This window comes from Schistocerca cancellata, chromosome 5, assembly GCF_023864275.1.
Source record: "Schistocerca cancellata isolate TAMUIC-IGC-003103 chromosome 5, iqSchCanc2.1, whole genome shotgun sequence".
NCBI classification, from domain to species: Eukaryota; Metazoa; Arthropoda; class Insecta; order Orthoptera; family Acrididae; genus Schistocerca; species Schistocerca cancellata.
The window spans coordinates 414,790,024-414,816,492 of NC_064630.1; the positions used below are offsets into that span (position 1 = coordinate 414,790,024).

A 26,469-nucleotide genomic window follows, 5' to 3' on the forward strand; every position below is an offset into this window, starting at 1 on the left:
TATATCACTGTTGTGTTCTTACTCTGAATAGTGGTCTGCAATTCGCGTAAATTTATTTGTTTCAGTTCTATATTTTCAGTTATCCTGAAATGACTCCCTATAAATAGTTGTATTGAAGAATGCAAAATACAGTAAATTCACAAAGTATACTGTTGATATGAAAAATGTCTAAAACGTAAACAGAAGCCAGTTACATATATATCCAATTATGAGAAGTGTTTTTTTTTTTTTTCTTTCTAAATATGGGGTCATCTTATATTCGCAGATCAAACTAGATTAATATAGGGTTGGTCTTACATTTACAGATGAAGCTTTGGGCATTGAGGCTTTCGTACAAATTTATTTTGAAGAGTTTCGAAGGGTAGAGCTTATCAAACAATACTTTTGTTTGAAAAGGCTGGAGATTTCCTGATAAGCAGAAGTGCCCTATGCAGTACTGATATTGCTCGTTCGATCATGTGACATTTGAGGTGTGACTCTTGTACAACAGATGGATATGTGAAAAACTATGAAGTAGGCATTACAAGAATCTAATGCTCTGCTTAAAAAATAGACAGTTTTGTGAAACAGAGGAGGAAATGGCATTAAATGCTATCAACTCACGAACTTCTGTTGTATTTAAATAGGTTTGCAAAAGAACTTCTCATACATGTGTGGATTCCTTATACATACATTTATACTGATTTTTAAGTAAAGGTAACATTCAAAGACAAAAATCTTGGCCTTCAAAAACCGACACATGATTCTGAATCCAAGTCAGTATTTGGTTGTGAGAAATTAATGATTTACGAAGTGCATTGCAAATGAAAATTTAGTACATGTTTATGTATCGAATATCGGGGAGGGGGCGACATTACCAGCATTTAATCAGTTTTAGAAGAAGATGGTGACATTCTGATGAAATGAGATAGAAAATTAATCCAGAATTAAATGTGTTACAAATGAAACAAATCACATTAAACTGACTGCAGTTGTTATCACAAGAATAAATTATAGTGGAAAGACCCACTGTGGAGATATTACCAGTAGGCGGCACTAGGTCGCGGGGTGAACGAAAGTTTGAGAATTGGCTGTATCATGATAGCAGTTTTCTATTTATGTATATGTTGGTGTTGGTACGTATGACCTGTGCAGTAGAAAATATTGCTGTCTGTGTTTCTCTGTTGCTCAAGCACAGCACTACTGAAGGCTTGAGTGAGGACCAGTGCCACGAGCTTAGTGGGAACTAAGTGTGCCGGGAGGGGAGCGGTGAGCGGGCAACAGATTTTGTCTTGCTGCAACCATGGGAATCTATGCTGTGTACTTTTGCTTTTTATGAACATCTACCATATTTAAACTGCAGTTTACCTGAATACATTTGCATTTGGTATCGAACTGACTTCGAATTGGACAAATACTCAGCAGTAGTATAAATTTCTGCAGGAGGTACTAAAAGTCTAGGCTGGGGCCAGTGGCGTACTTACGGGTCTCCTGCAGCAGTGTTGTCAGTGCTCACTATGAGGTGTGACACAAACAGTAGGGGGTGTGTCAGCTGCTGGTTAACACAGACAGTGAGAGAGCAGTGGGCAGATGATTGTTTTCATAACAAAAGACATTATATCATTCTCATGTCAGTATAGAAGTAAAATCCACTATGTGCACAAAAAAAATTGTAATATATTCTGAAGAAACAGCTAAATACTTGTGAAAATGAAGATATGAGTTTGACAGCTGTCCTGTTGGGATGATGATTATGATTAAAAATAGTAATATCACAGACGACAGGCTAAACAAAAGAGACAGTGAAGATAAAAATTAATATAAACAATTTTTTTGTTTACTTTATTTCTCCTTATATTATCAAAATGTAGCAACCAATAAATGGCATAAGTTTAGAATAGGTGTAATGGTAACCTCATAGGCAGATACCTCATCAATAAAAGTTTCTAACTTTGGTTAGTCGGAATGTGTTAAAACTAAATTTTTCTCAAGGAACCTCTTTAAAAAAAGTGTCTCATACTTGGATAAATACAGTATTTTGTAATAATAAATTTGTATTATAGAAAACATGGTATATATTAGACCATTGTCATTTACTAACATGGACATTGTTTTTAGAAAATTTAGCTTTCCGATGTTTAAAATGGTCATTCTTATTGCCCCCATAGTGCTTTTATTACAAGGCAGAGTGAAGTACAGAAAAGTTGATAGTGAAACAGTTTTCTTCTCAATTTTTCCACTATCCTAACACTACTGACAAAATTTTACATAGTCTGATGTGTAAAGTGTTGAGTCAGTTTTTGTCACACACTGTGGATTTAGTTCGTGAGGCAACAATCTGAGGCTGGATGATGACGATGATGATGACGTGGAGTATGTGAAGGTGTCAACATTGAGTGACTGTAGGAGCATACAAGATGACGTAAACAAAATTGTAGTTGGTGTGATGAATGGCACCTAGATCTAAATGTAGAAAAATGTAAGTTAGTGCATATGAGTAGGAAAAACAAACCTCTAATTTTTGAATTAGCATTATTAGTATGCTGCTTGACACAGTCCAGTTGTTTAAATATCTGAGCATACTGTTGCAGAGTGATACAAAATGTAGTGATTGTATGAGGATTGTGGTAGGGATGCCAAAAAATGTAGTGATTGTATGAGGATTGTGATAGGGATGGCAAATGATCGACTTCAGGTTATTGGGAGAGTTGTGGAAAAGTGTGGTTCGTCTGTAAAGGAGACTGCATATACGATGGTAGTGTAACCTAGTCTAGGGTACTGCTTAAGTTTGATCTGCACCACGCCAGATTAAAGGAAGAAATTGAAGTTCAGATGCTGGCTGATAGATTTGTTACTGGTAGATATGAACTACATGTAAGTATTATGGACATTTTGGGAACTCAAATGGGAACCCCTGGAGGGAAGGTGACATTCTTTTTGAGGAACACTGAAAATTCAGAGAACTAGCATTTGAGCCTAACTGTAGAACCATTCTGCTGCTGCCATCATAAATTCCCGTGAGGACCATGAAGACAAGATACAAGAAATTAGGGCTTATATGAGTATTACAGACAATTGTTCTTCCCTCACTGTATTTGTGTGTGGAACAGGAAAGGAAATGACTAGTGGTGGTACAGGCTACTCTCCGCTGTGCAACATATGGTGGCTTGCAGAGTATGCATGTAGATGTAGGCTTCAAGTGACAAAAGTTTAATTTTCCACTTTTTAGATGCATAACTGTTCATCTACTGTTTTGAAGTTAGTTAAATTTGACTTTGTTCTTACCATACTATGTAATACATCACCATTTTAGCAGCAGCATCAGGCATTTGACATCCACTAGCAGATTAAGGCGTTCTTTATGCTTTCCTCAGAGTTACGACCTTCAGCAATAAATCCATGCTGCTCTTTTGTGTTTTCTATAACCATCTAACCATCTTCCATTAGGTTACCATGTTGGTCTTTGGGAATCCAACAGTAAACTTGTCTGTGCCATGTAGAGTCCGTTCAGAATACTGTGGCTGATAGATGCACAGATGGCGGGCCCCATGTGGGGAGAGGGGTAGTGGTGGGACTGCGGGCAGGCACTGTTAGGGAAATGCTGAGTGCTGGAGGGAAAGTGCCATTCTAAACTGAAGCCTACACTCACATTTTTTGTAAATAGTAACTGGGTCCCCTCTGTGCCCACACTTGCATGGTAACTATCTGATCTGTCACCTTTGCTTTAGATAGTTCTAAAAAGAATTCTGCCAAAAATGCAGTTTATTTACACCTGGCTTGTTAACCATTTCTAACTTTCAGAGAACTGTCACTAGTTGGGACTTTTGAATACAACCTACGCATTACTCTTGTTGCCATGTTAAAATTTGCTTCTTTTGCCAAAACACAGTGGAGTTTACACACAGGCTCACCTCACAACATGTTGTGCAGATGCAATTGCAAGAGAATTCGGAAACAGTGGTTTATTAAGTGAGGAACTGAGGAAAAGTAAGGTCAGTATCTTATGAAAAAGTACATCCGTGGTACAAAATAAATATCTTCACTTATGTTGTTCCAAAACCCATAACATTTCTTGTTTCACCAACTGTCAATGGCCCTTAAAAATTACATTCTTTCATAAAAAAAAGTCTGCAACTAATGGAATGAAATGGTAGATAATGAAGTTTTGCGCAATAACCGTATGGCAAAATACTCTTTGTGTGCTATTGTCTGCCAAAATCTCATTTCAGCATCACAAACTGTTTATGAAAGGAATGTTGTGGATATTTCTCTCTAGTTTTATTGCTGGCACAGTGCGATCGCAAATGAGTGTGCTAAGTCAGTTCAATTTTCTTGAGATTGGTGACAGACAGAGACCTCCCCACAAGTCTAATGAAAAATTCAATATGTTAACTAAAGTTCTTATGCAGCAACATGTTATGTAATATGTATCAAACAGAAAATCATAGTAACCCATATTTTGCATTACAAACTTTTTAGAATTTCGGGTAGTTTGCTACTTCCACGTAAATATCACAATAACTAGAATTGTTGACAAGATGGTGGGTGCATCATAATGGACCTGAAATATAAAGCTACAAGTAAGGCAAAATTATATTTTTTTCTTTTTAACTGAATAGTTTCTGTAAAATTGTTTGAGAAAAATTGCAGGGCTTGCGCTTTGATTCTGTCATTGCCGACCGTTCAGAAGGTGGCAGTCCGGCCTCCCTTTCTGGACGGACGAATGAACTTACCCAGCCCTTAGGATGAAAATTGGTCACTGCACATTGGCCACTGTATCCTGTGTGGACTCTATCTTTCATTCACTTCAGTTACCATCTCCTCCCTGTCATACTAAAGTCTTCTTCACCAGTTCATTCCTCATGATGCATTGTTTTGTTTCTCTTTCTCTACATATAGCTCTTCATTGTTTGCAGAGAAACCGCCAGTTCCTGAATAATGATTTTTGTGGAAGTAGTGCATACCAGGTGCGGTGCAAAGGGGGGGGGGGGGGGGCTATGGGGTCTATAGCCTCTCCCCCCCCCCCCCCCCCATGGATTATCATATTACACTGGATAAAATGACTAAATAAATCAGCAAATGTATTACTTCAACAGATTCAATCATTTTTTATGATTATGTAGCAATATAGGTTGCAATATATTCCAAACACATATTAACAAATGAATAAGAGCAGCAAATAGCGTACTACCTAAACCAATAAATATCATTTAACTTAAAATAGGCGTCTTATTATTTATTAATACAATTTTTTTTACCCTGAACTCCAAAACAGTTACCAAAAACTACTTTAAGCAACACCAAATTTTACCAATTTGTCGGTAGAGGACCCCAACTTTCCTTTTGTTAAGCCATATTCCATATCCCCTGCTTTTTGGAGTAGTCCTGTAGAAGATTCCCTCTTCAGATTCAACATTATCAGCTCATGGTCTCCTAAGCAATCGCCATTCGACATTATCTGATCATCCCATGTATCCCAGTCTCTTTGCAAATGAGGGGTGTCATTGTCCTGATAGCTGCCAGTGGGTGGGATTACCAGTTGGAATGTACCTCACTCCCTTTGCCAATGTTTCCATCTCTCCTCCCGAGACTGTGTTCCGTGTGTTTTTCGTGCACTCCCCATTAAACGGAGCCCAGGCCACAGATTAGGACCTCTCCCTTCCAAGGTCCTAAAGTCTGTCACCCCCATGACCTTTTGGCATCTATTACGTCCACTCTTAAAGACTTCCAGAGTGCTGCCATCCTTTACGTCGACAGCTCTAAAACTGTGGCTCAGACATGATATGCTTTTACACCTCCTGCCAGTATGAAATGCTGTTTGCTGCTCGGAACATGTAATGTGTTTACTTTAGAGGTCGTAGCCATTAGCAGAGTCCTCCATTTTTTTAAACGGGCCTCCCTTAACTACATTTCAAGATGTAGTTACTTGATGAGCAGTATCCAGCCTATTGACTGATGCTGTTCTTGCCACCCTTTGGTCTCCGCTATTCTGGTTGTGGGGCCTTACAGACAGTAGTTTGTAGCTTGGTGGAATGCATCCTCCTTTTGGCACTTCAAGCTGAGTATGTAGTTATTGCCTCTAATATTTGTGGACGATTCACAAATGATTGACCTGGTTCTCAGTTTTCTCTGTGGAAGTAGTTTTTATTCTCAGTTATAAGGTTTTAATCTACCTATGGAGCAAGGGCAAGGTGGTTGGGGATTGGAAGTCTCTGCTGTAAGCTACATCTGGGTCTTCCCGGATCCAACTTCCTTGAACAGATTGCGGTTTCATCCCTCTGTTACTGTTTTAATCACTTTTTGATTCAGTTTTCCCTCTTTCTGCTGCACCCAATTTTTGTTCTAGGTGTTGCACTCTGTTGAACAGTAGGTGTTCGTGACTTCCACGGATCAGGGGTGGAACAGCTGTGGGTGGGACGTTTCCTGTCGCATGCAGAACCTCAGGGACTTCCACCTGCTGACTACCCTATGTCCTTCATCTTGCTTTTATTATTGACAGTACAAAAGATGCCCATACATTTGTAGCCTTTTGCTTTTACTGTTACGAATCTCAGCAACTACATCAAGAAATGTTCTTGGTGGACATCTTTTACTTCTGAATGCATCGTTCTTGGTTTGAGGCACTGATGAAATTGTAGCCGTCTGCTAATGCAAAAGCGTTCCATCTCGATGCCTCTTTATCTACTTCTGCCCACTGTTCTCATTTCTGTCTTGCAGCCAGACAGCCATATACTATGTCACTAGCTAATGGGACCTAGGCAATAGCTCCACACCCAGCTAGACTTCAGTCAGCCTAATCTTGCCATCATATATCTTTGAAGTGACAACACCGGTGTTCGGTCCCATAGTGCAATACACAGTACAGAGTCCGTTCTTAAATGCCTATTGCGGAAGTATTGAGACTTACCCGCACTGCGCCATATCTTCACCTGCACCGCAGCATGATGTGTAAAGCACTGCACTGCACTGCACTGCACTGCACTGCACTGCAGAACATTCTTTCCCACCAGCAAGTGCATATGCCCACATGGGTAGTAGCTGAGATTCGAGCTCCCATTCATCATGGACAGTAAGCCTGTGCGAATGCTGTGTTTCATTCTACTGGATGTTTCCCTGGCAATTTCCTCATGAGAGACATTAATCAGTACTGCTCAGTGGGTTGAAAAATTTGTGCTAGTGCTTGCAAACAGTGAGCTATGAATCAGTGACTTCATTCTGTGCCTCCATACTTTTGTTGGAGTGCGTGGAGTGTTCACTGTCAGGGCAGATCACTACTGAAGATGTTAGTCTTTCCATGCCTTATGGTGCCACTATTTTATTTAGTGCTCATAATATTAGCAAGCGACATGAAGACCATCCCTCGTGGTTGCAGGAACGACTAAGAACTACTAATTAAGGAGTTTACTTCAATGCTCATTGTAGTACTTTAGTTAATTCGATAAACCTGTTGTTTGTCTTAAACCTCATGTGAACATTATTCATTGTGCCAATGCCCAAGATGCCTGTTTCCTCATGCTCAGCTTCAGCTAATTTTGTATGATTATTTGAGTTAGGCAGGGGCATTTTTCCACTCCAGGAGTAGACTGTGTTGCTAATTTAGCCAACAGCAAATGCAACATTATGGACACATCCCCTCCTCTCTCTTTCCTTCCTCAAAACAGGAAGCTATAAGAAGCATCTTCTCCACCAAAGAAGAAAACAAGAAGCTATTCATCTATCATCAAAATGTTCTGTAGAATACGAAGGGATCAATGTAACTGTAATTGGTCAAAACTTGCAACTTTATGCATGTCATGTGCGCTCTGTGAAGACTTTTGCAGGGCAGTTCTCATTATTAGGAAGCAAAAGAAGCACCAGATTTGTAATGTCATCAGGCCAACAATAATGAGGATATGCTGTTGATGCAAGATACTTGAAGACCTTAATTAAAGTTATCAAGTTGTTGATACAGCAAATATGCTTCTTCTTTCTGTGGCTTTGGTAATGCTTTTCCTTTCAATTCCAAGTCTTTATAAAAGTGGAAGAATGCCTTTTTCTCATCCAACAGGTGGCACAGTTAATTTCTCAGTTGGCTCTATGACCTCAGTTATGTTTAAAAAGAATGGGGAAAAAGTGAGTTTAAAATGTCTGGATTGATTCCAAAATCTAGAGAGTGCAGCTATATGATAGGGAAAGGAGCTCTTTTCTTGGATTTTGTTGTGGTGGACAATAAAAATTTGGCATTTCACCACATACAGTGAAATAAGTGTGAAGCAGTGAATGGCATCAGATACACTCGACATAAAAGAAAAAAAATATTAATATCTCTAGTTCATGCTAAAGCTGTCCTCACACAGGACGAGGCAACTTATATCTACACACACACTAAAACTAACCACATAAGACACTGCACTTATGTCTCATGGGACCTGTTCCTTAATGTGATTTGTGACTGCTGTGCTCTCCAGTAGCAATTCTTGTCTGTATCACCTCACAAATCACAGTTTGCTTACGTAAATGGAAATTCCTACATTAACTCCATTACAATGCGTACTTCCCCTCTTGTCTGTGTGCTAGTCATGTGTGTGTAGTATACATAGATAGAAACTCCAGTATCCAAGAATGTTTCAAAAGACAAAAAGAAATGTTCTATGTCCAGTCAGTAAAGAGATCAGCTTATAAAAGTTCATTAAAGATAGTGCAAAACAAATTTACAGTAGTCTCTTTCATACAATAAGGTAGTAAAGAAGTCCCAGAATCTTTAAGAAAATGCGAAGGTGAATAAAAATTCTTTTTGGAAGTAGCGAGACACAAAACCAGCTTCATTGTTACTTCATGCACCTGCACCTTTATCCACTGCACTACATTGAACTTGGGTATCAAAGGACAGTATCTTTCATACTACAATATCCTCAAGGCTTTAACTGCTGATAAGTTATTAATTGATATTTAGTTCAAGAAGTAGCTCAAGAATGACAAGTTATTTTTAAAATAATTCTTTAATATTCTGTTTCCTTGAAATATACTTTAACAAAACCAGAGTTACTATACGAAAACAGCCAAGTATGAAAATTATAAAACCACTAGTATGACTTCGCTCATTGTCTTACAACAAATTTACCAGTAACGACACATTTTCAAGAGATTTGCCACATGCTGGTGCTTCGAAAAGGTATATTCATAAATGCAAGTTATAGCCCATCATCTGAAAATTAAATCCAATTGTGGTCTCTCTCAAATTCTGCTTGTTAAGTAGAGAGCATTTGTGCCTCTTCTTGGTTAAATGTCTTGTTGTGTGTTGCCAAAATGATGCAGAACTTGGTTCATATTATGGGGCAGTGCTTCCTCAGTGTGAAATAAGGAGAATTAACATCACAAAATTCGTACAGCTCCATGTCCACATCAGCTTCTATGTCCTGTGTGAGGATGGCTTGAGGATGTGGCAGCTATTTTTTTTAATGAAAGGATTTTTTTTCTCCTAAAGAGCACAGTGTGAAGACTTTTATTTAGTGTAAGACATTACAAAAACTGACTGCTGAAAAAGAAGGTGCTGTGGAAAGCTGTTGAGGAATTTCTTTACGGTATCATGATGATCTGCATACAGAATATTGCACTTAAACTGTTTCAATCCTTCATGTGTGAACCATTGTTAACTGTGTCATAAAGTTCAAGTGTAGCTAGAAGCACTTGGAGTTGCTTCCATGATTAAAAAATATTTTGGTGAAAATGCTATTGTGGACAATGAGAGGTTGTTATTATGGGTAATGAAAACTACACTGCTCAGCCAGAACATTGACCGCCGACCTGTTGGTATAAACCCATCCAGGCAGTAGCAGCATCATCTGGCGAGGAATGACTGCTTGTTGGACACTCACATGGTGCGTGTAGTATTAGTGAGCATGCTGTCCATCTGTAGAATGGAGAAGGCTTGTGATCTATCTGAATTCGACTTGAGGGCAGATTGTGATGGCCCAGAGGCTTGGCACAAACATTTTGGAAACTACACAACTTCTTGGATGTTGGAGGAGTGCTATCGTGAGTCTTAAATATGTGGCAAAGCCAAAGTGAAACCATATCCAGATGCCAGGGGTTGGATGGCCACCCCTCATGACAGATGTTGGACGTCGTAGGCTGGGCATACAGGTAAAACAGGACATGCGGCGAAACTAACATCAATATTTAATGCTGGACAGAGAACAACGCTCCTAACGACGGGCCTCCACAGCTGTCGTCCCATGCATGTGCCATTGTTAACACCACAATGTTGGCAACTATGACTGGAATGGGCATGTACCATCGGCACTGGATGTTAGCTCAGTTGCGGAGCATTGCATGGTTTGATGAATACAGACACCTTTGTCATCGTGGCGATGAGTGGGTGTGAATCCTTAGTCTCCCAGGGGAACAGCTCCTTGACACCTATACTGTGGGCTTGGGGACAAGCTAGTGGTAATTCCATTATGTTCTGGGGAACGTTCACTTATGTATCAGTGGGTCCAGTGGAGCTTGTGCAAGGTACCATGACTGCCAGGACTATCATACACCATTTGCAGACAAATCTGTTTTCCAATGGCAGTGATGTTTTTAAACAATATAATGCGCCATGTCACAAGGCCAGGGGTGTGATGGTGTGGTTCAAGGAACACTGTGGCGACTTCCAATTGATGTGCTGCTCCCCCCCCCCCTCCCCCAGTTCACCATATCTGAACCCAAACAAACACATCTGGAATGTGATTGACTGTGGCGTCAGAGCTCATCGCCCCCTCCTCAGAACTTATGGGAATTAGGTGACTTGTGTGTGCAGGTGTGGTGCCACTTTCCCCCAGCGACCTACCATGGCGTCATTGCTTCCATGCCACAATGTGTCACCACTGTAATCTGTACTGAAGGGATACATACTGACTATTGGGTAGGTGGTCATAATGTTCTGGCTGTTCAGTGTGTTCTGATAACACATAAAGTTGATATAAAGTTACACTGCTTTGGAAGTATTCTGTTTATTTTATTTAAAGTTTGCATTGAGCTCAGACTTAACTTTTCAGATTCTCTATAAATCTTATTGAGGTCCTCAGACCACAGACATTTCTTTTGCCCGTACTCACAGTTATACATCCATTCATTTGCTCCCATTGTATTTTTGAGTGGCATTATATGTCAGATCTATTGAAATTGTGTCAAGTTAATTGTCTTCTGAACAAATTATCTATAGTTTGAAATGTTACTTCAACTCTTGACCTCGTCTTCGCAGCCTTATGGATTATTAAAACTGTCCCACTCATGTACAGGAAGCAATGACGGATACTTAACATTTGTAGGGAGGCAGGAGCAGCAGTTTGAAACATGGCGCCTGCCCCTCGCGCCACATGACGTCACTCGGTCCTGCCGGCGGGCCGGAGCTGCCATGAGCTGCCAAACTCACCTTCTGCGCATGTGTCGTTTTGGCTCTTTGATTGGTGCCAGTGGTTGTATTCATGGCTATGTAAGCAGAAAATATTGCCAGCCCTGGCAGTCAGTAGCTTTACTGCTGACAACGTTGGTGGGGAAGCAATTGAAAACTGGAGAATTTTATTTGAATTGATGTGACTTGAAAACAGACACGTTCATGTCGATGGGATGTTAAAGCAAATCTTCCATCCTTTTCCATTGTTTTATATTGTATCTTGTCTGATTCCATTATAATGCTGTTGTTGGCCTAGTAATAACACAAGCTTTTGTGGGTAAATTAGTAGACCATGGTGCAGTAAAAGTTCATCATAACATGGGGGCTTGCAGCTCACACCAGGCCTGTAACACCTCGTAGCACATTGATTGCTCATTTGCTTTTCTGTATTACTGTGTTCAGTTTCTTTGTTTAGTGCCAAGTTTTTATTACTTTTGTTACAAGGATCTTATTTGGTCCCTCAACATTGTTTCATAGGATTCAGTGTTGTGAAGATACGGGGTGAATCACCTAAAACTTGCACCGCAAATATTGTGGCAATGGAAAGATTGAAATTAACAAACTAAAAGTACAGTAAATTAGAATGTCAGTGGTGTTTGTTGCAGGAGTCTAGTGAGAGCCATTTACGAGCCATCGTATTTTGAAAAGTTCTCACATCTACACTTGAGCAATACCTGTGGCAGCCCACACTAAAGAACAATAGAAGTGTGTACACTTAAGTCAGTTTTGACCAGTAAAGATACAACTGACCATCACAAATTGTATTAAAAACGACTGCCAGCAGTGGCAATACACACTTCCAGTCTGGTATGGGACAACTACTGCATACATGATAACATTTCAGTGGAGATGTCTGGGCAGACTGCAATAGTAAGTCGTCGCATATCGTCGGCTGTAGTTGGTATGCCCTTGCAGCAGCATCTTTCAGCTTTTCCCACAGAAAGTCAAATTCGTGGAGTGAGCCAGCCGAGGTACAGGTCCTCTGTGCCCATTTCAACAATTCGGGAACAATTCATGAATACATGCTTTAGTACTTTGTGCACTGGGGGCTGGGAAGCCATCACATTTATATCACAGGTTCCTCCTAGTCTGCAGGGGAAGGTATTCTGGTGTCTGTTGAAGATGGTTTGTTAGGAGACTGCGATACTTGTGCATGTTCAGTGTTCCGTTAATGAAAATGGTCCTATGGCTGGTTCACTAATCCTACACCACACGTTTACACTTAATGGACGCTGATGTTCCACCTGACAAAACCAATGGGTATTGTCAACAGACCAGTAGTGCATGTTTCGGTGGTTTACTTAGGCATGATTGATAAATGTGACTTCATCACTACACAAGATACTCGATACATGTGGAGCGCCCTGTCTTAATGCCCATGTACAGAAGTTAACGTGATTCTCATAGTTGTTTTCATGCAGCACTTGATGGAGAGAGATGTGACATGCATGGAACCTATGTCGATGGAGAATACGTAGGGCACTTGCCGACACATTCCCATTTCTCGTGCAATTGTGTGGGAACTAATGTGCGGATCAACTGCAACAACAGCAAGAATGATAATTTCCTCCTCTTCTGTCATCACTTGTTTCCTTCTGTTAAGTTGTCTAGGTGTTGCACTACCACTTTTGCGTAATTGGTTGAAGAGGTTGATAAATAACTACTGAGATGGTTGACGTGTAGTAGTATGTCTTGTTGCATACACTATAAAAGAATGAACTGCAATCTCCCTACTCTCTCCATACACCACAAGCATGTCAGATTTTCCTGTATTTGTAAATCCCACCACTGTTTGGACTGTCACACACTGACTGACTAGCAAGTTGCAGTGCACTAAAGGAACACACAAGGGCACTGTAAGCAAACATAACAACCCTGTACCTAGCAACTACACTGATTGAATGGCACAAAAAAGCGTCATGGAAACTCCGCACAATACGATATCTCGTAAATGACTCGCACTAGATGCTTGCAACCAATGCCACTGACATTCTAATTTACCCTACTTTTAGTTCATTAATGGTCGTAGGTATTGTTACATTTTAAAAAGGTGCATGTGGGCACAAAAAGTACACTTTCTAAGTATTATTACAATCTGTTCATTGGCTAACAATGTGAGCCCCTATCACCAATCCAGTGTGTGAAACCCGCAATTCACTAGCACTTCCCATTTCCACAATATTTGCAGTGCAAGTTTTGGATGGTTTGCCCTGTATAGATGTATTTGTCATGGACAGTGAAATTCCTTGGCTGTTTTAGTCCACCCGTGCTTTCACGTTTTTCATGGTCTGATCTAACACTGCTGTGCATAAATTTAAATTGTGTTTCTCACCATACGTACAGAAATCATTTCCAATTTGTAGAAGATAACAGTTATCAGACACTTGTCACCCCTATTGATCAACATGTGTACAATACGGGCTCTTGAGGCAATCCAGTGTTGGAATTCCTCAGTCTGTAGTTTGTGTATTATTCTTGGATCACTGTCAGTGAGATAGGGTAAGTTGTTTGGGAATTCCTGTGTAATTAATTTAACAATGGTCATGGATAAATTATCACAAGCATTCATGATATCTGTGTATTTTTGCCTTTCATTAGTTATTACTGCTTAAGTCATTGGATAGTAGATGTTTGGTGAAGTAAAGCTCCACCTGTGTGCATAACATGCCCAAAACAACTGACTACTCTAGGGTGAGAGGGAAGTTCGACTGATTTAATTTGTCGAGTTTCTTGGATAAACACTGTCCTCATCGCCTTTAGTAGTTTTATCCAGTGGCTCCATACTTAAAGAATGTTAAACTGTCTTTTGTTTCCTGATAAAAACAGATATTGTAACATACTGTAATTTATGTTGTCTGATCTCGACACTGTTTCCTTTCAAGAAGGCCTCCTCTACTGATAACAAGCACAGGTTGCATTAACTTGTGAGTGTAATTTTCCTGTAAAGTTATACGGACGCTAACGTGCCACATCTGACACCAAATGTAAAGTTAGGGGAAGTTTACGAGGGACTTCTGCAACTGATGTTAATGTATAGCTTGGCAGGGAAGGGGGAAGAAGGCTGTTAAATATGCCTCATGGCGACAGTGTGCAGGAGGTCAAGCGGTCAGGATTTGATAGTGGGCATCCAGGGCTGCCGTTAAATGACAAAACAGGAAATTGAGTACAATGAACAGGATATATTTTAATATACGGAGTACAAAGGGCGCGCCTAGGGTCGAAAGTTAGCAGGTTTAGGCCAGTCTAGGAGGTCGAATAATTAATTAAAATGGGCAAAGGAAGGGGAAGTGGTTCATGTTAACTTACGGTGGTGGCCGGTCGCGAAAGGCAGAGCTGGAGGCTCTGCCTTCCAAAAAGACGTCTGTTCTGTTCGAGGTTTGGATTACAAGAGAGAGAAGCAAGAGCATTCTGCTCCGCAGGACGCTCCAGTGTCCACACACGTGATCAGTATCCCACGCACGCTATTGGCTAAAATCAATGGCATGAATTTGCTAGCAGTTTCAGCAGAGGGTTCAGGGCGTCTCCTGTCAGCAGCTTAAACTGGACAGAACCGCCTTAATTTTGAAAGGCAAGCGACTTGTCACGTAGGCACGGCGTGAATTACTCTGGGAGAAAACTTGTAAAGATTCCACTGGGCCTTTGGAGTAAATTTCTTAAACCAATTTCCTAAAATATTCCTTGACTGGCTGCCATCCTGTACATTCCTGACTCTGCACTAGCTTCTGGGGTACCATATAAGTTCGTCAGAGTAGGTTTTTGGAGAACAATTGTTTGTTCACTTCTTTATTGTGGAACTCTGATTTTTCACTAAATTTCATCACTGCATGCTTTCTTAATTTTGAGCAGAAATTCTCCAAGCATTTGTTTTCCTTCCTTTCTCAATATTTATTTTGATTTTGTAATCAGATGTTTGTAGTGATGATTAATTTTCCATGTAGTGTGTGCATTATAGAGTGTGGGCTTCTTTTTGCTTTGTAATTTCTTCCTGAGATTTCTTATCCCACCACACACAGGATTGTTGATTTCCTATGTGTCACTTTCTGTTGTGCTGCTACTTTTTCCATGGCAATTTCGATGATTATGGCAGTCTCATTGAGTGTTGCGGATCATTGTGTGCCAAGATCTATTTTTGGCTACACAACAGCTGGGAAACCTACAATGTACCATTCTTAGAATCAGTTAATATTTAGGATAGGTTGTATGTTATTTTAAGATTTCTGTAGCATAGGCAAATGGTCAGCCCCTATTGAATTGTTTAACACTACCCACAGCAGCTTTTAAGCCAGGCTGATAGCTATGATTATGTTTATTTTTGAATGCAATTGGCTTGATTGACTGATTGATATATGTTCTACAATTCAGTAGCAAAAAGTTCCTTCATCTATTAATCACATAATTCTATCTCCCAGTTTGTTGGTATGAGAGGAGCCCCAGGTCATGTGATGGGCATCGAAATTACTTGCAACGAATTTTGATGTTCACACTCTTTGAATTATTTTTCATAGTATTTCTTGGATATCTTGTTCCTATTAGCTCTGTAGATGAATTCAGTAGAGAAGTCAGCATTAGGTCGACATTGCCTGTTTGTGACTGATCCAATTTTACCCTCTAGATGTCCCAGTTGGTCTCCTCCTTTGCTTTACTGGCTGCTGTGCATTTGCAATGGCTGCAGGATGCTCAGACAAAAAATTCTAAACTAGGGTGCTATGCTCTCTATATTGCTCTGTATAAAAGCCAGAAGCATGCTATAGTGACTTCTTTAGTGGTTTTTCGAGAAAGTCCATTGCTTGGCAGCTGTAGATGTGGTGATGTTAATCCAGTTGGACACAAGTTTCTCTGGTTCCGTGAAGTGTTGTTTCAATAGTGCAGTAATTGCACATTTATGTGCTGTAACTTTGGTGAAACTTGTGTGTCTCCTGACTGAAATGTAATGACAGCTTCTGAACAAATGCAATGTACATTAACATTAAATTTTTTATAAACTGTGGCTCTGCAAATATAACATTGTTTGCATTTTGCTGTGTGTACAGTAGCAGCATTAGGTTGAAGGAAAAATATTGTTTTTTCAAAAGTTGGGTGTCAAATACAGTGAACTACATCCACAGTCCAGAACATGATATGCTACAAAGTCAAACCAGAAAGCTCAGTTTTAGATGAAGAATGTGTTTTAACTTGGATAAAACAAGAGCCTAAATATAGGGGTTAGACAGAAATATGGGAACACCACGAGAAATTAATTTCTGAACATAAATGCAGATCCTAGCCAATCGTACAGGTTCCACTGTTGTTTTTGATGATAGAAGACACCTGTTTGAAATGTCTTCAGTATGTTGCAAGTGTCTGCCATGGTCAGAACAGTGTTCAGTGTAGTCATGAGTGCATTGTCGGAACTAAGTAATTTTGAACGTGGGCAAATTGTTGGTGCTTGTATGATGAGTGCTTCCATAACCAAGGTAGCTTGAAGTAATCAGTGTTTCAAGGGGCACAGTATCAAAAATTTATGCCATTTTCAGGGAAAGTGCTTAGTTTCAATGTGGACAAAAGTGTGTGTTGAGTGATAGTGACAGGTATAGTCAGCGAAGAGTATTATGATGAAAAATGAGATGATGACAGCTGAAAAGTCATTTCAGAACCAAATGTCACATTTGTGGACTCTGTCAGCACCAGAACACTGTGAAGGGAGCTCCAGAAGCATGGAATTCTGTGGTAAGCTGGAATTCCAAAACCACTCATCAGTGGTTACAAATGCCCATAACATGAAAACGTGGTGCCAAAGCCATGAATCCTAGAAAATGAGCAATGTAGGAACGTCATTAGGTTGGATAAGTCTTGGTTCAAACTGTTTCCAATTTCAGGTCTAATTTACATCCCAAGAGCGGTACATGGCGGCGTTCAATGATGATGTGGGCAGCCATATTTTGGTATTCCATGGGCATCATGGCCACTCTGCAAGGTTGCGTTACTGGCAAGGATTGTGATAATTTTGGCTAATTAGGTCCATTCCACAGCAAAATGTTTGTTCCTCAGTGGTGAGATTTGTCAAAGCACTCCTGTCCACATAGCTGGCGTTGTCAAGGGCTGGTTTTGTGAGCATGAGAACGAATTGTCACATCTCTCCTGCCACCACAGTCACCAGATCTCAGTATTATAGAGCCTTTGTGGTTTACTTTGGAGAGAAGGGTGTGAGATTGCTACCCACCTCCATCATAGTCACCTGAACTTGACACTGTTTCGCAGGAACAAGTGTGTAAGATTCCCTCAAAAACTGTACTGTAGCTGCATTTATACATTTTGAGATGATTGGAAGCTGTTTTGAATCCCAATGGTTTTCCTACACCTTAATAGGCATGGTAATGTGTTCATGGTGTCCCCATATTTTTGTCCACCTCCTATACCTTGATAAGTGGGACTGCAATCACAGATGACCCTCACCCTATAACATAAAGTGAAGAAAGTAACATTGAACAATTAGCCAAATTAATAACAAAAAACTTCAAGTAAACAAAAGTGGGTGGGAGGACACACAGGTGCACAAGATTTTCAGCAACTTGTTTAAGAACATTTAAGACAATTCCTGTCAACAGATTTGCTCCCACCAATAAAACATGGCTATCACTGCCTGAGAGTGGAATGTGAGATCTTTAATTTACAACAGAACAGTACTTAAAGAAATAGTAAAAATTAATTTCAGATACTTATTTCATATTTCCAGGCTATCTACTTATTAGAGTGGGTAGAGAAGAATTTTTTGTTAGGGATTTAGGGAGAAAGATTGAACTGGGCTGACCAGTTAATGAATTGCTGTTTGCTGTTGAAGGTATTTGCTCACAAGATAAGTACTTTGTGGTAATGTATTTATTTCTGTGTCCATTTAAACCAGTGTTTTTTTTCTCAGAAAATTGTGACTGAGATGTCCTTGTAGCCTACTTTTAAATTTATTGAGCTGGCAGCACTGTGGCATGTGGCCTGGATATTTTTATTTACAATGAAATTACCACATATTGTACTGGGATGATTGTGTATAAGCATCCATTAGACACAGAGATAAAGTTGCCATCAATGTATAGAGGACAGAGGCCAATTGCAGTGCCACTTCTTTGTGTGTAATAGATTTTGTGCAGCAGCTTAGTGGCACCAACAGTTTGTGCCAACAGTTTGTGTAAATTGTGTGTTTTTCCCTAGTTGTTGATGTACTGAATTGTGTGTGGATAATGTAGATTGGAAATGGTGGCAGTACATGGCTGCATTAAGCCTACGTATTGGGCAAAAATGACTTTATTCAAGACAGATCTGAAGGTAATGAATTACTCATATGTGATAGGAGTTCATGACTTATACTACTTCCTCAACTTGTCAACTTGACCCTAAAATTACAAGTCAGTCCTACCTCTCTCTGTCTCTGTCTCTTCCCCCCTCCCCCCCCCCTCCTGCCTCCTTTCCCTCCCCTCTCCCCAACCTTTTTTCCACATTTTGGCCTCTCTCCCTCGCCCTCTCCCCTCCACTTCTGGGCCCTCTCCTTTGCGGCTTTGTAACAGAGTGGGAGGAAATTTTATGTTGTATTTTTTCAATGAACCAATGTTACTTCTTTTAAATTTTACGCCTTATAACAACTTTCATTCTAGGAAGAAGCACTGCGAGCTTTCGTCCAACATGAAACCCTGGATGGCAACAACCAGTACTTTTGTGAAAAATGCGACAAAAAATGTGATGCTCATAAAGGATTAAAGTTTTCAAAATTTCCATACTTACTTACACTGCATTTAAAACGCTTTGATTTTGACTACACTACATTGCACAGAATAAAACTGAATGACAAGTAAGTAAGATGGCATGCACAGAACTTTGTAATTGTGTTTTAAATGTTTGTATCCCCATTCATTCATATCTGTGAATACAAGAATTTTGTATTTTGTTTTTTAATTTGTCTATTTCATCTTTTTTTTTCTGTGAAGGTGTGATGACATGTTAATGCTGTATGGCTTGTTTATAAATTGTGCAGTCAAAGCGATGTATTGGGAGACGTAACTTACCCTGTCATGTTCTATTTGTTGTCTACATATTGGATAAAATCTCAGGTTTACAGTCATGTTTGCGAGTGAAACTACTATAAATGGATATATTTGCTTCTGTAGTGAATCTTGTGGAGAGCATTGTACATTTGCTGTCCACATTGCAAGATTGTGAACAGTGGGTGGAGGGCGATGATGACCACTGTGCCAACCACCCGGGATGTGATTTTTAGGCGCTTTCCGAGATCTAACTAGGTGAATTCTGGTCTGCTACCCACCATAGCGCCATGATTTGCAAACACTTCCAAAATGCTCTCACACTTTCACTTTAGATAATATACAAGACAATTTGTGTTCACATATTCTGTCCCAGGAGGGGGAAAGTGTTGATAACAGGAAGGGCATCCGGCCATTCTCTGGCACCAACATTGTGAAATCCAGATCATCATGCAGACCCTGTGTAGATAAGGGATAAGACACAGAAAAAGAAAAAGTAGTTGATCAAGGTCATTACATCATGATTTGAAGAAAAGTAGATGAATTTGAGGGACTGCATGGCTCAAAGCCCCAGAACAAGCCTAATCAAACATCAGAGATTAACTTGAGGTATTCCCTGTGCTTCAGGAAGAAAGGAATAATTCCCATTTGAACATATCTAAAGTTTAACTGAAAGTCTTCATTGAAAATTGAGTCCCGCAGCAATTGAAAAGGGGCTCCTAATGATATTTGTTATATGGCAGCATGTCTGTAATGAACTACAGTGTATATCTGAGTTTTTGCTGCATGGTGCATTTGCAAGTGAATTGTAACATACTTGTGAAATTGTACTGTTTCTTCAGCTCACTTTACCCTTTCCACTTTATTACATGAATTTAGAATTTTCTTCAAATAAAGCCTATAAAATGTTTCTAATGAATTCTAGCTCATCTCTTCACAGTTTCACTTGTGTGAAAAGCAGCTCATCCCTGAACACCTATATTTGCTTGAAAAATCTTGTTTGAAAGCATTTAGTCTTACACTAAAAATGTAAGATTAATGTGTAGTAAAATATGCATTAGTGGAATTCAGAAATACTCATGTGTTAGAGCAGATATGATCCCATAAACAAGCAGACACTTAATGTCTTTGCCCTGACTGTCTCTTCTGTTTTTCTCCTGTGTCCTGCCCAGTAAGTTATATCAGTTATGCAAAGTAATTCTGTCCTGCTGTTTGACTATTTTCTAATGTTTATATTTCGTAGATGATGCCAATTATCAAGTGTGTAATGGTCTCTCTTATGGAACTGCTAATACCAGAGAAACTCATGTGTGCCACACTGTACCATATTTTCCACATTTACAATGCTATGTATGATGTTTCACAATGAGGTGTCAGTGTTTATCATATGTAGCATTTCTGTGGCATGATAGTGATTAATATTTAATAAGCTCTTTACCAGTTGCACTACTGTGGACTCATTTTACAGATTTAAGCTCAGAGTTGTAATAAAACACCATTTTTCTCACTCTTTTTATTAATATTCTGCCACCTGACTTTATACTACAGGCCGGGCAAAAAAAAAAAAAAACTGGCCTGGAAAGTGTGCCCATCATAGAAAATGCCGGAGCCAGTGATTTGAGATATAGTAAATTGCTGTCAAGTATGTGCATGCACATTTCTCATATGCTCTGTCCTGTGTACTTCGTTGTGTCATTATGTTTCAATGAGAGAAGCAGATATATTTAGTGACCAGTTGAATGCAACACAAAAGGGTGCTGAGGGATAAAACGGTGCATGTTCACGAAGCACAATTTGTGAAAAATGTGCAGAACTGGTTTTACAAGAGTTTAGGGATGGAAGTGTTTTGGAAACACCTCCATCAAAGTCTATAATGTAAAACTTAAGTGGCAAAATGAAGTGAAATGGGCTCTGTAGTGAATGAAAACTACAAATATTTGAAAAGAGGTTGAACCCTAGAAAAGATTTGCTTGAGTAAAGGAAAGCTGGAAAACCTGGAAAAAAGTCTGATGAAATCTCAATGGCGTTTATCTGTGCAAGTGGGCATTAAGACATTGTTGTGTCAAAAAGTTATCAAAACAAGGATCTAAATTTGTCTCCTTACAATTTTATTGTTGTGCATGAGTTAGTGTCAAGGCAAACATTTGTGTGTTGAGGTATGGCCAAGGTTTCAAAGTGAAAAGGACTCGGAACAGTTGGACCCTCAGTTTTTAATTTTTTCAGATAAATCCTGGTTCAGTCTACCAGGGTATGTCAACTCACAGAATGTGAACCCTTAGGAATCAGAAAATCTCCACCAGTACTTTGAAGAGCCATTGCTAAATCTCAAGATTGGTATTTGGTTCGTAGTGTCTAGAGTTTGCATTGTAACAAGATTCTTTCATCAACCGGTTAAAGCTAACTGGCATGTCCAGAAACTGTGTAATCCATATGTAGATTGGCCCACAGAAGATGAAATTATGTAGCAGTCTTAGATATAATGTCAAGGAAAAGCGTATATACAAAGTTATACTTTAAGAACAAACAATTTAGTAACACAGAGCAATAGCATGCACTGCCTTGACAACCTTTTCACAAGTGTGTGAAGTGTTTGGTGAGGACAGGACAGAGAGTGCAGTCTCATGGCAATCTCGATTGTCTGATCTCTCTCCCTGTGATTTTTACCTTTGGGGCCAAACGGAAGGGGCGGTTGTACTCAATCCTCACATGCTGGAACAGCCACAGCAGAACTTGAATATGCTGTTGCTGCTATCCCTCAGGCAGAGCTGCCACGCGTGACTCACAGTACGACAAATCAAGCATGGTGCTGCTTTGAAGTCAATGGTGGCAGTTTCCAGCATGTGTTGTCTGATGTTCATTAACAAGAGCCAGTCCTGTGTCAGTCTCAACAAACATGTTGTCCAGACGAATTTTTTCCACCTGTCCTTCATATGTCATTTGTAAGTAATTTAACTGGTAAATTTTTTTTGTAGGGGTTGTCTTATTTTTGCTGCATATCACGATTGTTCCCAAAGATATTGTTATGTTGGTGCTCTATTGTGCTTTGTTGTTCTGACTTTATAGGTGCTGTTGCAGCAATACTCTGAAATGTGTGTGGATTTCACAGTGGTTCCTAATGAAAATGATGTTGAGGTTAAAGGGTGGAGCTGTACTCTTTAATTTATGTGTGTGGCAGTATGAACATTGCAAGAATATTTTCTTGAACTACGCTTTCCTTATTTATCCGTAATCTAGTTAACTGCTAGAAGTATGTGTCGCTTATTGTATGTGGAAAATACCGGGAAACATTTTTTTTTTTAGAGTTACTTTCCCTGAAGTATTAAACCTCAACAGCTTTATAATATCGGATGAAATTAAAGAAGAAAATGAAGGAATAACAGATGACTTGGTAGTAAAATGTGATGATAGCAGTACAACAGACAGTGGCTCTGCTCTTGATGATGAAAGTTGCCAAGGGACAGAAGCAGGTCTAAGTTCCCATGACAATGAATTCCAGGTAAGATCTTAGTAAAATTTGGTTATCTATCTAATTTAAACTCTTATTGATGAAAATATTTTTCTTGGTTTCATGATAACATTAGATTGAATTGAAATTGAAAGAAACTTTCTCAGAATTTCATGTGGAGAGATAAACAAGTTGCAAAGAATTAGTTGAAGTCGTACACTTGAAGTAGATGGCTTAGATTTGAAATTAAAGCTGTTTCTAATATTATGTTAATTATTTGATCTTGGAAGAATTTCACAGAAGAAAATTTTACAGTAAATCACGAAAGCTATTAATTTTTACACCAATAAAGGATGGCCACCAGTTTCTTCTTGCCACAATTATTAGCATATCCACACCATTAGATTCCGTGGTTTGTAAATCTGGTAAATGTGTGTTGAGGAGACGTGATTTTCATTGTTTCTTTCAAGTAATGTAATTTAAATTTACGAGAATTGTAGTGATACATTTAACTGATTTTTTTATATGTTCTGGACAAAGTTTTTGTGTCTGGTTCAAATGTGCAAAATTTACTAGAAGTGTAGTGATACATCTGATTTGTTTATATGTTCTGGACAAAGTTTTCATGTCTGGTTCAAATGTGCATAATTGTGAAATGTACTCACCAAGCAGCAGCGGAACACACATAAAAGACTGTTGTGATTGGCATGCTTTTGGAGCCAGTGGCTTCTTCAGGCAGAAGGAAGAAGGGCAAAGGAAAAGGACTGGAGAGGTCAAGGAAAAGGGGTAGATTTTGGGAAAGTCACCCAGAACCGCAGATCAGGGGAGACCCAGTAAGTCTCCCCTGATCCGCAGTTCTTTGTGACTTTCCCAGAATCGACCCCTTTTCCTAGACATCTGCAGCCCTTTTCCTTCACTCTTGTTCCTTCCCGTTCAACCCTTCTGCCTGAAGAAGGAGCCACTAGCTCCGAAAGCTTGCCAATAACAACAGTATTTTGTTTGTGCATTCTGCCACTGCTTGGTGAGTAGTGTTTTTATTTATCCAATTAAATAATTTTATCAATAATTGATTGTTTTCTTTGTCACAATTGTGAAATGTGATTTATTCATCTTGTAGCATACAATATCCCGATAATTTGGTTCATTGTGTAAGAGACATGTCAAGATTTTCAATAAGAAACATTATTTAAAGAGAAATATAAAAGTTTATTTTACATGCATATCTGCAATACTGCTACATAAATACATATTCAGTTTCCAATTTACTAAGATAAAATATATAATAACTTTTGTTCAAACTATGAAAGTATTCTCAATGAATTCAATAGAATAACACTTTTCCACCAGAAGAGTAGAGTAATCTTGTCAGTGAACCAAGTTCCATTTTAAATGTATTACAGCTCTTTATTTTATTGTAAATTTCAAAACTCATATACTCTGTTGTTTGGACGTAGTGTCAGGAGTTTAAAATTCTTTCTGTAGTTGTGGTCAAAATTGAATGAGTTTACTGTGTGCTGATTTTTAGGGTTCTGTGCCTCAGTCTGTAAAAACGAAACCTGTGTAGGATTACTTTGTTGTCCGTCTGTCTGCCTGCATGCCTGACTGTTAAGAAATCTTAGTAATGGGTAGACATACCAAGTTCAGATTTGTGTCGCATATTTAGGTGTATGGTCCCTTGGTGGTGTAAAATTTTTAAGCTTCTAAGTCAATGCCGTCAAAAGTTGCAGCCATTTATGTCACATATTTTGATACTTGCAAAATCCCTTATCAAAACCTGTTGGGTATTTCCCATTGATCTAGAATTGTGAAATTCAACAGGAAGCAATGTTTAATGGTACAAATGAAGTAAAAAAAAATCTTTAACTTTTTGAATTGTAATCATATCACAAAATATATATTGTTTTGCCATTTGAACATACATTGCATTCGTCATCTATCAGAAGCGTAATAGGCAAACATTACTGTGTGCAAACATAAAATGTAAGTTGTAGTCATGTTTTAATAAGTAAATAAAAGTGTTCCATTAAATCTTGTCTCTCTCTGCGTATATAAATAGAACTCCCCTGCTCACTTCTTTTTGTATGTCTGGGGTTTTCTGAAGAACTGCTGTAGAGATTTTGATACGCTCTTGGAATTCTCATGACACACACACACACAATTTTTAAGTCTGTATGGAACTCTCAGTGCACAATTCCTACTCGCACTTTCCCAATTTTTATAAAAGAACTAGGTTAGCACCCACTGCTTCACTCATGTAGACTGTATTGTCTGCCCAGATACTTATTGTTTTTTCTTTAATCAAATTTTTATGTTCAAAAATTGGAAAACCTAAACTTTTACACTAAATAAGGTCATAGAAGCATGTATAGTAGCTGGAGTTCAAGGTTTTTGTTAATCACGCATTTTGCATTGTTGTGCTAGTATTTGCATGGAAACTGCATCCCCACAAATATTTCTTTATATCGAACCGAGAAGTGAAATACTGATTTCATAGATTTACCTTTAAAATTTTTTTTAATATAATGAAATATTTTTTTAGAATTTCCATCCTCTAGTGCTTGAATTTGCAAAAAATGCTGGAACACACAATTTTTTAAACTTCTGACAGAAAAATCAAATACCAATTTTTGTAGGTCTAGCTTCAAAATTGCCTTAATAGCGACATATTTTCAAAACCCCTTTCATCCCCTATATTGCCCCCTTAGGAGTGTAATGTCAAACAGTCATGTCTTAAACAATGTTTACAGTACAAGATCCACACCATCTTCAAATTTCAAGTTTCCATCCTTAGTGGTTTTAGCTGGGCGTGAGTGAGTGAGTGAGTCAGTCAGTCAGTCAGTCAGTCAGTTGGGGAATTGTCTTCATGTATATATAGAAGTAACACCACCTCATATCCGAAAACAAAGGAAGTAGGTTACAGTACGCTTGTTCGCCCACTGCTTGAATATTGCTCAGCAGTGTGGGGTCTGTACCAGATAGGGTTGATAGAAGAGATAGAGAAGATCCAACTGAGAGCAGCGCGCTTCGTTACAGGATCATTTAGTAATTGTGAAAGCATTACGGAGATGATAGATAAACTCCAGTGGAAGATTCTGCAGGAGAGACGCACAGTAGCTCGGTACGGGCTTTTGTTGAAGTTTCGAGAACATACCTTCACCGAAGAGTCAAGCAGTATATTGCTGCCTCCTACGTATATCTCGCGAAGAGACCATGAGGATAAAATCAGAGAGATTAGAGCCCACACAGAAGCATACCGACAATCTTTCTTTCCACGAACAATATGAGACTGGAATACAAGGGAGAACCGATAGAGGTACTCAAGGTACCCTCCGCCACACACCGTCAGGTGGCTTGCGGAGTATGGATGTAGATCTAGATGTAGATGTAGCTTTTTACACAACGATTATATTAAAATTTTAAATTAATATAAAAATAACAGAAAAATAAGTAATAAAACTTAAACAGCGATCAAAGACAGTACTAGCAGCACTCCGCACTCATAATTTGGGAAGGAACTATTGTAGAGGCCAGACTACATGGCGGGAATTTTTGACAGGCTGTAACATGTAGATATATGTAAAGGGAGGGAATAGCTAGTATTTTTGAATTTTTTAACAGTG

At 39.0% G+C, this 26,469-nt stretch overlaps 1 protein-coding gene across 4 annotated transcripts in view; it reads left to right on the forward strand.

Annotated features, from left to right (window-relative positions):
- The window catches only part of LOC126188300 (ubiquitin carboxyl-terminal hydrolase 47), a 157,766-nt gene that overhangs the window by 28,443 nt on the left and 102,854 nt on the right, over positions 1–26,469 (forward strand). For all 4 annotated transcript variants that reach the window (XM_049929890.1, XM_049929893.1, XM_049929892.1 and 1 more), the window contains 2 exons: positions 19,021–19,214; positions 22,705–22,900. In XM_049929890.1, the coding sequence (XP_049785847.1) occupies positions 19,021–19,214; positions 22,705–22,900 (390 nt within the window). The remainder of the gene's footprint in view (positions 1–19,020; positions 19,215–22,704; positions 22,901–26,469) is intronic.